General features: G+C 39.7%; 1 protein-coding gene across 4 annotated transcripts in view; it reads right to left on the bottom strand.

Annotated features, from left to right (window-relative positions):
- The window catches only part of LOC124721359 (ATP-dependent helicase brm), a 439,280-nt gene that overhangs the window by 47,759 nt on the left and 378,156 nt on the right, over window positions 1-13,365 (bottom strand). For all 4 annotated transcript variants that reach the window (XM_047246290.1, XM_047246292.1, XM_047246291.1 and 1 more), the window contains one exon: window positions 9,946-10,134. In XM_047246290.1, the coding sequence (XP_047102246.1) occupies window positions 9,946-10,134 (189 nt within the window). The remainder of the gene's footprint in view (window positions 1-9,945; window positions 10,135-13,365) is intronic.

The raw sequence follows: 13,365 nt of genomic DNA, 5'->3' as shown, positions 1-13,365 counted from the left end.
AAGTTAGTGATTACCCTACGGCACATGTCTTCCGTAATTTAACTGCAAGCTTGAAGAATAAGTCTTCTGAGCTCCATTAAATTACGTGGACGTTTCTGGAAAATTTTTTCCTACAAGGTACCCCACATGGATTGAGGTCTGGACTATTGGGAGGCCAATTTTGTACGTCATTGAAGCGACCTGGAAACCTGAATGAAATGATCCGATGTCGAAATGCTTGTGTAAAAACTCCAACACAGTATTTGCAGTATGTGGCCTTGCTCCATCTTGCATGAACCACTGCGTGTTGAAGGGCAAGGCAGTAGCAAGAAGCTGTGGAATGAATCTATTGCGAAGCATGCTCAAACTGTTCACAGTTTTTTCAAAGAAAAAGGGTCCAATAAGTCTGTGACTGGAAATTGCTCCCCACGCTGTAATCCTCGGAGCATAATGTTGTCGTTCATGAAGCACTTGTGGGTTTTCAATGGCCCAAAAGCATACATTTTGTTTGTTTTAACCACATCGTCTAAATGAAAATGCGCCTCGTCTGAAAACCAAACATAGTTGAGAGTTTCTTCCATATCCTCTGCCCAGGTCATCTTGTATGGGTACATATGGAGGTCACTTTTAAGAATGCGTTGAACGGAGCATGTGGATATTCCCAATTGCACTGCTGCCTTTCTACACAATTTACTGGGACTTCTCTGTACAGCAACTCGTACCGCTTCAATATTGTCCGGCGAACAAACAGGCTTAGGCTGAGGTCTCTTTGCTTCCAATACTGTTCCCTCCTGTGCAAATTTATCGTACAACCTGTGGATGGTCTTCTTGCAAGGGACCCATTGTGTGTTAAACTGTTGTCGAAAACGCCTCTGAGTCACAACAAGGCTTTTCGTTTCATGAAAACGTAACACAATTGCCAATCGTTGCTGTGTCGTCAGTCTTCCATTGTCAGCCATTGCTGCTTACTAGTCTCCTAGGGGCAGTATCATGAATTACACGTCATTTCGTAACTCATTTGTTTTTCCAAGCTCTGCTAATACTGCTGTAGAGATCCCAGCGGGATATCTAATGTGTGTCGTAAATTGTGAAAGAAACAATTGGTAACACATTTCGTGTGCCACCCTGTATGATGGGGACTAGAATTCTACAGCTGGAAATGGGAGAGAAGGAAAAATAGCAGAACATGAACTGGGGGAAAGGAATAAAAGAAAAATTTGCCTGGTAGAATGTTGCACAGAGCACTATCTAATCACTACAAACACTTGGTTTACAAATCATGAGAGGAAGTATTATATATTGAAGAGGTGTGGAAACACCAGAAGATTTCAGATATATTGTATAATGGTAAAAAGGTGATTTCAAAACCAAATTTTAAACTGAGAGCATTTCAGGGGCAGATGTGGATTCTGACCATAATTTATTGGTTATGAACTGCATATTAAATTGCAAAAAAAGTAGGAAATCAAAGAGACAGCACTTGGATAAACTGAAAGAAGCACTGATTATGGAGAGTTTTAAAGGCAGTATTAGGCAATGAATGACTGAAATGGGGGAACCAAAGACAACAGAAGATGAATGGGTAGCTTTGGGAGATGAAATAGTGAAGGCAGGTAAGGATCAAATACACAAAAAGACAAACCCCAGCCAAAATTCTTGGATAACACATGAGATAATAAGTGTCACTGATAAAAGGAGAAAATATAAACATTAAAAATGAGATTGAAAGTGCAAAATGACAAATCAGGAATGGTTAGCAAACAAACGCAAAGCTGTAAATGGCTATGGGAAAGATAGATGCCACATATAAGTTACTTGAAGAAATCTCTGGTGAAAAAGAGAAGCAGTATTAAGAACTGAGACTGCAAGCCAGTATCAGCCAAAAAAGGTATGGCTGAAAGATGGATCAAATATAAAGAAGAACTTCACAGAGGAAATGAATTTGATGACAATGCTGCAGAAAAGAAAGAAAAGAGGAGGAGGAGGAGGAGGAGGAGGAGGAGGAAGAAGAAGAAGAGATAGACGAGAGATATGATATTGCGATACCAAAACACCTGAGTTGAAACAAGATACTCGAAGTAGAAGCCATTCAATCAAAATTATACAAATTCTTGGGAGAAAATACTATGACAAATTATTCCACCAATTATGCAAGAAATATGAGAGGGGAAAGACCCTCACACTTCAAGAAGAGTGTAGTAACTCCATTTCCAAAGAATGCAAGTGCTGACAGGTCTGAATACTAACAAACTATTAGTTTAATAAGCCATGATTGCAAAATACTGACACAAATTATTAACAGAAGAATGGAAAAACTGGTAGAAAGGGACATCGCAGAAGATCAGCTTGGGTGCTGGGGAAATGTAGGAAAACGTGGGGCAATACTGACCCTAAGAGATATATCAGAAGATATGTTGAAGAAAGGTAAACCTACTTTTACAACATTTGTAGATTTAAAGAATGCTTTTGACAATGTTGACTGGCATGCACTCTTTGAAATTCTGAAGGTTACAGGGAGCAAATGGTCATTTACAACTTGTACAAACTCTAAACTGCAGTTATAATAGCGAAAGGACATGAAAGAGAAGCAGCATTTGAGAAGAAAGAGATACATGGTTGTAGCCTATTACCGACGTTATTCAATCAGCAGAGTGAATAAGCAATGAAGGAAACAGATGGAAAGTTGGAAGGAGTATTAAAGTGCAGGGTGAAGAAAAATAAAAAAAATTGAAAATAAAAATACAAGAATTGAGATTTGTTCATGACACTGTAATTCTATCAAAGCCAGCAATAGATTTAAAAGCAGTTTTGTTGAATGGATAGTGCCTCGGAAAGAGGTTACTGTATTTACCCGATTATAAAATGAGGTTTTTTCCCCAAATTCGTCATTCAAAAATGCAGTCATCTTATATTCACATATTAAACTACTGCTGCTGAGGTAAATATTTTTACAGTGCTTAAAAGATTAATACTGGGGTCATATTACATTTAGAGTTGAAGATTTGGCTATTGAGGTTTCATACAAATTTATTTTTAAGAGTTCTGAACGATAGAGATTAGCAAACAATACTTTCATTCAAATAGGCTCAAGATTTTCCAGTATGCTGAAGTGCTCTTGTTTGATCAACTGCTTAACATTTGATCTTCAATCAATTGCGTAACATTTAACTCGTGGTGCTAATGCAACAGATGGATATGTGAGAGATTATGAACTAGGCTCTACTTAAAAAAATTGACAATTTTGTGATACATAGGGGGAAATAGCATTAAATTCTATCAACTCACAAACTTTTGTTGTATCTGAATCAGTTTGCAATAGAAGTTTTCATACATGTATGGATACCACATACACACATTTACGCTCCTTTTTAAGTAAAGGTAGCACTCAAAGGCGAAAATCTTGCCCTTAAATGATTCTGAACCCAAGCCAGTATTTAATTTGGTTATAAGAAGCTAATGATTTATGAAGTGCATTGCAAATGAAAATTCAGTAGCTGATCACATATTCGAATACTTTGGGAAAACATTACCAGCTTTTAATCAGGTTTAGAATTGATGGTGACATCCAGACGAAATGAGAAAGTAAATTAATCAAGAACTGAATATCTAACAAATGAAACAAATCACATTAACTGACTGCAATTGTTATCACAAGAATAAATTATAGTGGAAAGACCTGTTGTGGAGATAATACCAACAGACATCACCAGATCGTGGGACAAGCAAAACTTTGAGAGCTGGAATGACTCGTGTTTGGGATCTTTTATTTACGTGTTAGTCACTGCTGTTACATATGACCTGCACCCTAGAAGATACAGCCGTCTGTGTTTCACTGTTGCTCAAGCACTGCACTATGGAAGGGTTGGTGGGGCAACAGTGACACAATCGTAGCTGAGAACTATAATGAGTGTGGGGTTGGGAGTTGTGAGCGGGCAGTAAATTCTGTCTTGCTGCCAACTATGGGAATCTACACTGTGTAGTTTAGGTTTTTATGAACATTTTACCATGTTTAAACTGCAGTTTGCCTGAATCCATTTGTACTCAGTATCAAATTGGGTTTAAAATTGGCCAAATACTCAACAATAGCATACATTTCTGCACAAGATGCTAAAAGTCTAGACTGCATCCAGTGACATACTTACGTGTTTTGTGTAGCAATGGTGTAGGCATTCAACGTTTGGTATGATGCAAATGGCAGGGGGTATGTTAAGCTGCTGGTTCTACACAGCCAATGAGACAGCATCGGGGCAGACAATATGTTTTTGTAGCAAAAGACATTGTAACATTCTCATAGTCTGCAGAGACGAAAAATCCACTACTCAGAAGAAACAGCCAAATATCGTATATAAGTCTCACAGCTGCCCTGATAACGATGATGATGATGATTAAAAATGGTGGTACCACAAATGACAGGCAAAGAAAAGAGGCAGTGAAAATAAAAATTAATGTAAACAATTTCTTTTTGTTTATTTTCTTTCTCCTTGTATTATCAAAATGTAGACAACCAATAAATGGCAAAAGTTTAGAATAGGTGTAATGGTAACTTTTGAGGCATATTGCTCATGACAACAAAAATCTGTAATTTTGATAAGTCAGAATATGCTAAAAAATCAGTTTTTCTCAAGGAGCCTTATAAAAAATGGGGCTTCATCTTATACTCGGGTAAATACGGTCTAAGATGAACTTCAATGAAAATGGGTGTAGGCTAATGGAATGCAGTCAAATTATGTTTGGTGATGCTGAGGGAATTATATTTGGAAATGAGACAGAGTGGTAGATGAGTTTTGTTATTTGAGCTCCAAAATAATTTAATAAGGAAAAAATAGAGAGAATATAAAATGCAGACTGACAATAGAAAGAAAATAGTTTGTGAAAAGGAATTTGTTAACATCAAACATAAATTTGAGTGTAAGAAAATCTTCTATTTCTCTGGTGTGTAGCCTTGTGTGGAAGGAAATGTGAATGATAAACAGTTGAGACAAGAAGAAAATAAAAGCTTATTTAATATGGTTCTATGGAAGAGTGCTGAGGATTAGGTAGGTAGATAAATAATGAACAACTGCTGAACAAAATTGGGGAAAAGAGAAATTTGCAGCACAATCTGACTAAAAGGGACCAGTTCATAGGACACATCCTGAGGTAGGAAAGAATTGTCAATTTGATAATACAGGGAAGAGTGAGTGAGTGAGTGTGTGTGTGTGTGTGGGGGGGGGGGGGGAGGGGGGGGGGGTTGGACGGTGGTAAAAATTGTAGAGGGAAACCAAGGAATGAATACACAAAGCAAGATCAACTGGATGTAGGTTGCAGCAGTTATGCAGAAATGAAGTGGCCAGCATGGGATTGATTACCATGGAGAGCTGCATCAAACCAATCTTCAGATTGATGTTTGGAGTGACATCTCGTGACAGAGTGATTGGAGCTACAGGCTGGTCAGCTAAAGAAGAGGCGGTATCTGGCAGGAAGAGCAATAAAGCAAACAACTGCCACAACTTCAGAGAGCACCAAAGCTTGGTCAAAATCTATACATCTACAAATATCTTCTATACATACCATAAATTAAAGTCTTCCGCCATGTCTTTCAGTCTACATGTAAAGGCTAATCTCAGGAACTATTGTAGGGATCTTGGTACGGTTTTCACTAATAGACTGATTCATTAGGAAGATTTGCATACATAATTTATTACCATTACGCCAGGCAAGCTGTCTGGCCATAGATATTTAAGTGTTACCCATGTGAAGCTGGGGCATATCACTACTTTGAATACAAGATTTAGCATAAAACAGGATTCCCTTTAGAAATTATATGGTACTTTTAATGCCTTGTTTTTACATTGATATCTGTGTCAGTGAGCCTAATTCCTACTTTTTCATTAGAAATTAATACCAAAATTAAGAAAGTTAAGGGCTTTAGTTTTAACCTTTGTATGAATAGCTTATGTTCTCAACTTTTTAGAAAGGATAATATTATTATGAGCAGAGTGGCTTGTGTGGCCTCTGAAACTCAATTCAGTAAAATGCAGACTAGCTTAATATTAGCCGAGTTTTTCCCGCATATAAAAATTCCTATCTTAATATGTTTGAACACAGGTGATGTATTATACTGCTTGCAAGGCATACATTGGAAACTCACATGTTCTGGCTAACCAGTTGCAATGGTACCATGTAAGTAACATGGCACATAACAAGTACTACTACCAACATATTTACAAGCACTTGATAAGGAAACAAATTGTTAACTTGTTAAAAAAGGGGGGTTGTTTGCACTGCAACTTTGGAAAAAGAAATAAGAAAATACTTCTTACAGGCAGCATTAGCTGTGATTATCTGTAACTGCAAGTATGAAATCTTTTTACACAAAAATTTATAATCAACCAAAGCCTTTTTCTTTCCAGTTATAATAAGGAGAAAAGTGTAATCTAGTTACCTCCCTTATTAAGTTTTTAGTAATTTCCTTTTCAATTAGATATCTAATTCTTGATACGAAAATATTAAAATGTACTCAAGCAATTGAAATAGTAGTAGACCAAATGATTTGCAATAAGGTAAGTAACTTATTGATATTATATTAAGTAAATTATTATTTCTTTCTTTTCTCAGCCGTTATGTCTGGTTAAAAATGGAAGTGACGCGGACCTTGATCAAGCGTGACTTCCTTTTAACTGTACGGTATATGTTATATTGCATTTAGGAACTTTCGGGTGATTGAACATGTATCAATAATTACGGATTTCTGTAGTTGTATATACAAGTTTGGATGTAGCTGTATTGCATTGATGTACTGGTGGATATTGTGTGGTATGACTCCTGTAGTTGATAGTATAATTGGTATAATGTCAACTTTATCCTGATGCCACATGTCCTTGACTTCCTCAACCAGTTGGATGTATTTTTCAATTTTTTCTCCTGTTTTCTTTTGTATATTTGTTGTATTGGGTATGGATATTTCGATTAGTTGTGTTAATTTCTTCTTTTTATTGGTGAGTATGATGTCAGGTTTGTTATGTGGTGTTGTTTTATCTGTTATAATGGTTCTGTTCCAGTATAATTTGTATTCATCGTTCTCCAGTACATTTTGTGGTGCATACTTGTATGTGGGAACATGTTGTTTTATAAGTTTATGTTGTAAGGCAAGCTGTTGATGTATTATTTTTGCTACATTGTCATGTCTTCTGGGGTATTCTGTATTTGCTAGTATTGTACATCCGCTTGTGATGTGATCTACTGTTTCTATTTGTTGTTTGCAAAGTCTGCATTTATCTGTTGTGGTATTGGAATCTTTAATAATATGCTTGCTGTAATATCTGGTTTTTATTGTTTGATCCTGTATTGCAATCATGAATCCTCCCATCTCACTGTATATGGTGCCTTTTCTTAGCCATGTGTTGGATGCGTCTTGATCGATGTGTGGCTGTGTTAGATGATACGGGTGCTTGCCATGTAGTGTTTTCTTTTTCCAATTTACTTTCTTCGTATCTGTTGATGTTATGTGATCTAGAGGGTTGTAGAAGTGGTTATGAAATTGCAGTGGTGTAGCCGATGTATTTATATGAGTGATTGCTTTGTGTAGTTTGCTAGTTTCTGCTCGTTCTATAAAGAATTTTCTTAAATTGTCTAAATGTCCATAATGTAGGTTTTTTATGTCGATAAATCCCCTTCCTCCTTCCTTTCTGCTTAATGTGAATCTTTCTGTTGCTGAATGTATGTGATGTATTCTATATTTGTGGCATTGTGATTGTGTAAGTGTATTGAGTGCTTCTAGGTCTGTGTTACTCCATTTTACTACTCCAAATGAGTAGGTCAATATTGGTATAGCATAAGTATTTATAGCTTTTGTCTTGTTTCTTGCTGTCAATTCTGTTTTCAGTATTTTTGTTAGTCTTTGTCTACATTTTTCTTTTAGTTCTTCTTTCATATTTGTATTATCTATTCCTATTTTTTGTCTGTATCCTAGATATTTATAGGCATCTGTTTTTCCCATCGCTTCTATGCAGTCGCTGTGGTCATCCAATATGTAATCTTCTTGTTTATTGTGTTTTCCCTTGACTATGCTATTTTTCTTACATTTGTCTGTTCCAAAAGCCATATTTATATCATTGATGAATACTTCTGTTATCTTTAATAATTGGTTGAGTTGTGATTTGTTGCTGCCAGTAGTTTTAGATCATCCATGTACAGCAGATGTGTGATTTTGTGTGGGTATGTTCCAGTAATATTGTATCCATAATTTATATTATTTAGCATGTTGGATAGTGGGTTCAGAGCAAGGCAGAACCAGAAAGGACTTAATGAGTCTCCTTGGTATATTCCACGCTTAATCTGTATTGGCTGTGATGTGATATTATTAGAATTTGTTTGGATATTAAGTGTGGTTTTCCAGTTTTTCATTACTATGTTTAGGAACTGTATCAATTTAGGATCTACTTTGTATATTTCCAATATTTGTAGTAACCATGAGTGGGGTACACTATCAAAAGCTTTTTGGTAATCAATGTATGCATAGTGTAGCGACCTTTGTTTAGTTTTAGCTTGATATGTCACCTCTGCATCTGTTATCAGTTGCTCTTTACATCCTCGTGCTCCTTTGCAACAGCCCTTTTGTTCTTCATTTATAATTTTGTTCTGTGTTGTATGTGTCATTAATTTCTGTGTAATGACTGAAGTTAATATTTTGTATATTGTTGGTAGGCATGTTATGGGGCGATATTTTGCTGGGTTTGCTGTGTCTGCTTGATCTTTAGGTTTCAGATAAGTTATTTCATGTGTAAGTGTATCAGGGAATGTGTATGGGTCTGCAATGTAACTGTTAAATAATTGAGTTAGATGTGAATGTGTTGAGGTGAAATTCTTTAGCCAGAAATTTGCTATTTTATCTTTTCCAGGGGCTTTCCAACTGTGAGTAGAATTAATTTCTTGGGTGACGTCATGTTGCAAAATTATCATTTCAGGCATTTGTGGTATCATCTTGAATGTGTCTGTTTCTGCTTGTATCCACCGTGCACGCCTGTTATGTTGTACCGGGTTTGACCATATGTTGCTCTAGAAGTGTTCCATGTCTGTTATGCTTGGTGGATTGTCTATTTTAATGTGTGTGTTATCTATTGTCTGGTAAAATTTATTTTGGTTTGTGTTGAATGTTTGGTTTTGTTTCCTTCTATTTTCACTCCTTTTGTATCTTCTAAGTCATTTGGCCAATGCTTGTAATTTCTGCTTCTTTTCATCTAATTGCTCTATCGCTTCTTGTTGTGAGATTTTACCTAACCTTTTTCGTTTTTTTCTGACATTTCATTTCTTATAAATTGTGTTAGCTGTCCGATGTCTTTTCTCAGTTTTTCTATTCTGATCTGTAGCCTGTGTTGCCATGCTGGTTTTGTGGGTTTCTTCTGTGAGTTGGTTGGTTCTGATCTCTGCCTAGTATGTATATTTAGTGTAGTGAGTGCTCCTATATAAACCAGTAGTTGTAACTCTTCCATAGTTGTGTTTTCATTTATTTTGTTGTGTATGGTTGTGTTGATAGTTTTTATTGTTGTTTCGACTTGTGGGTTATTTGGCGGTCTATGCAAGAATGGTCTAATGTCTGTATTTGTGTCTTTTTATTCTATATAGGTCAGCTGAAATTTCTCTTCTATATCTAACATGTGTGTCTCTTCGTGTTCTATTTGTGCTTTTTCTGGTGGCTGTCTTAAGATTTCGTTTTCCTCTGATTGTTTAATTGATGCGTTTTGGTCTTTGTTTGTTTGCTCTGGGATGTTTGAGTCCATTACTGTATTTTCTTCTTCTTCTGATTGCACATTATTTTGTTCCAGTATTTGTTGTACTTGTTGTTTGATGTTTTCTAATTCTGACTGGGGTATCCTGTTATTATTATTATTATTTCTTTTTGAAACTGCTTTATAAACTGGAATCTAAGTTACTTAGCATTTTACAAATTATTTTCAACTGCTGCCTTCCAGTAATCTAAGAACCTACCTCATCATCATCCTTCACTAACCAATCAGGCAATTCAGCTTCTTCCACTAAACGAGATTTGCGATTTGGACCAAGTTTTGCCTCTTCTCGTCTGCGTTCCAGGTCCATGCGATGAAATAATGCTAGTTCATCAGCATTTCGAGCAATCATGTGGTTGACAGAATCATCATCTGGAACTTCATTTTCCTCCTACAAATTTTGAAATCTCAAAATAATATTACAGAGACTAGTTAACACATGACAATAACATACAACAAAAAATGTTTTTATCATACAATCACAATGCACTAAATATCTGTTGAAAATTTCTGAGTTTATTATTTTTAGAGCATTTACTTACGTCAGCGTAACAAACTTACCTATGGCAACAGGCACTGTACAAAAACCAGTGAAAATGGTTCTACGCATTTCATGTTGCATAAGCTGCAAAGGCTGAGCTACATTGGGTCCTACACAACTTTAGAATCTTCTACACTAAAATACATAAGATAGTAACACACTAAGCGATAGATACTTGTTAGTATTCTAGGATAAATTTAAAAAGGAAGTGACAATACTTCCTGAAGTCTCTGTCCTCAGCAACTAAATTAGTCACACACAATGAGTATATACCAAAAATCTCAATAATATTGTTACATAAGAATAAACCATTATCAAGCAAAATCTGAAGACTTCTCCCACATTCATCTCATTATCTACAGAAGTGGAAAGCAAGTCTAGTAACAGCCTGATACTAACACTGACATCCCAGAATACAAAATATTGTCAGTTAAAATGAGGCACACTGCATTGAAAAATCTGACATCACTTGCCAAGCATATAATAAGCTTAAACAACACTGGAATAGTTTATAGATTGTATTGAGGTTTTCCTAGCAGACAGAACTCAGTATGTTGTATTTAAAGGGTAGTTATTGACAGGATGTGGAAGTAAATTTATAAGTACCCATGGGCAGTCTTACACGACATTTATTGTCCACAGTCTTTAAATTACAGAAAACAGTCATTTGAATAATAACTAAAAATAGTAACCACACATCCCATAAAGATCCGTTTAAACAGCTGGGGATTCTAATTTCCCGTCTACCAATCTGTTATGCACATCAAAAAGAACAAAGGCCATTATTTCACAAACAGCAGTTCATGCAACAAGAGCCAGATTAATCTTACATTGACCAATAGTAAGAACACAAAACTGAATTATCTACAAGGAAATTAAACTTTGCAATTAATTGCCCAATGAGATCAAAGAGACAACTAAAAATAAAAAGTCAGTCACAACGTACCTCTTAAATAATTCATACTACAAAGTAAAAGGTTATTTAGACAACACAGAATAAATGGTGGTAAAAATTGTCATTTTTTTAATAATAAGCAACTGTCATTCTATTGGAAATTGTTGCAGTTAATGATTCTTACTGTAAAATCCTACGCCCAGGATCTGTGATGGACAGTTCTAAACTCTTTCCATTTTCTCGATCTCAGTTTCTTATTCATTGAGGTGAGGTGCTGACTTACTTTTTCAGGTGGTCCAAGGGAACAACATGGAGAATTCAATACAATAGTGGAACTAATGGTGCCAACAAAGTTTGTGTGGGGATAGGGGGGAGGAGGAGAATGTGCTGAGACTGCACGTGCAATGTAATGTAGTGTATGTTTTGGTGCGGTGTAGGCAGTGACTATACTTCATTCATCATAAGAATAAACATGATGTAAACAATCACAAACGAGATGATTGGTCAGCAGCCGTAGCTCTTGTACACTGGTGTTGTTCTGCTCTTGGAAATAGGTCCAAGTTATGTATTAGATATCTTGTTACTATGGCAGTGTAAATGAAACTTTAAGACATTATGATGTATTAACAGCCATCAATGTTTTTCTTAATCATGGGAGCAGATGGGCAGTGGGTAGAGCAGCAGATTAACAGAGGGCAGAGGAGCAGATTGACAGAGATGGGTGGGTACCAGGAGATGGACAGAAAGAGGGGAGAGCAGGAGATGGTCAGAGAGAAGGGAGAAGAGGAGATGGTCAGAGACAGAGAGGAGAGGAGGAGATGGACACAGAGAGAGGCACGAGGAAATGGACGCAGAGAGGGAGAGGACGCAGAGAGGGAGAGGACGCAGAGAGGGAGAGGACGCAGAGAGGGAGAGGACGCAGAGAGGGAGAGGACGCAGAGAGGGAGAGGAGAAGATGAACACAGAGAGGGAGAGGAGGGAATAGACAGAGAGAGGGGTAGGAGGAGATGAACGCAGAGAGGGGAGAGGAGGAGATGGACACAGAGATGGGAGAGTAGGACAAAGACAAGGGCAGGACGAGACAGAGGGGGGGGAAGAGCAGATTGGCAGACAGAGGGGGGAAGAGCAGATTGGCAGAGAGAGGGAGGAAGAGCAGATTGGCAGAGCGAGGAAGAGATGAACAGAGAAGGGGAGGAGGAGATGGGCAGAGACAGGGGATGGCGGAGGTGGGCAGAGAGGGGGGGGTGGCGGAGGTGGGCAGCGCGGGGGGGTGGCGGAGGTGGGCAGCACGGGGGGGTGGCGGAGGTGGGCAGCGCGGGGGGGTTGGCGGAGGTGGGCAGCGCGGGGGGGTTGGCGGAGGTGGGCAGCGCGGGGGGATGGCGGAGGTGGGCAGCGCGGGGGGATGGCGGAGGTGGGCAGCGCGGGGGGATGGCGGAGGTGGGCAGCGCGGGGGGATGGCGGAGGTGGGCAGAGCGGGGGGATGGCGGAGGTGGGCAGAGCGGGGGGATGGCGGAGGTGGGCAGAGCGGGGGGATGGCGGAGGTGGGCAGCGCGGGGGGATGGCGGAGGTGGGCAGCGCGACGGGATGGCGGAGGTGGGCAGCGCGACGGGATGGCGGAGGTGGGCAGCGCGACGGGATGGCGGAGGTGGGCAGCGCGAGGGGATGGCGGAGGTGGGCAGCGCGAGGGGATGGCGGAGGTGGGCAGCGCGAGGGGATGGCGGAGGTGGGCAGCGCGAGGGGATGGCGGAGGTGGGCAGCGCGAGGGGATGGCGGAGGTGGGCAGCGCGAGGGGATGGCGGAGGTGGGCAGCGCGAGGGGATGGCGGAGGTGGGCAGCGCGAGGGGATGGCGGAGGTGGGCAGCGCGAGGGTATGGCGGAGGTGGGCAGCGCGAGGGTATGGCGGAGTTGGGCAGCGCGAGGGTATGGCGGAGTTGGGCAGCGCGAGGGTATGGCGGAGATGGACAGAGAGAGGGGATGGCGGAGATGGGCATCGCGAGGGTATGGCGGAGATGGGCATCGCGAGGGTATGGCGGAGATGGGCAGCGCGAGGGGATGGCGGAGATGGGCAGCGCGACGGGATGGCGGAGATGGGCAGCGCGAGGGGATGGCGGAGATGGGCAGCGCGACGGGATGGCGGAGATGGGCAGCGCGACGGGATGGCGGAGATGGGCAGCGCGACGGGATGG

The sequence above is a fragment of the Schistocerca piceifrons genome, chromosome X (assembly GCF_021461385.2).
Source record: "Schistocerca piceifrons isolate TAMUIC-IGC-003096 chromosome X, iqSchPice1.1, whole genome shotgun sequence".
NCBI lineage: Eukaryota > Metazoa > Arthropoda > Insecta > Orthoptera > Acrididae > Schistocerca > Schistocerca piceifrons.
The sequence above is the reverse complement of the archived record's forward strand: the minus strand, read 5'-3'. Positions and strand labels throughout refer to the sequence as shown.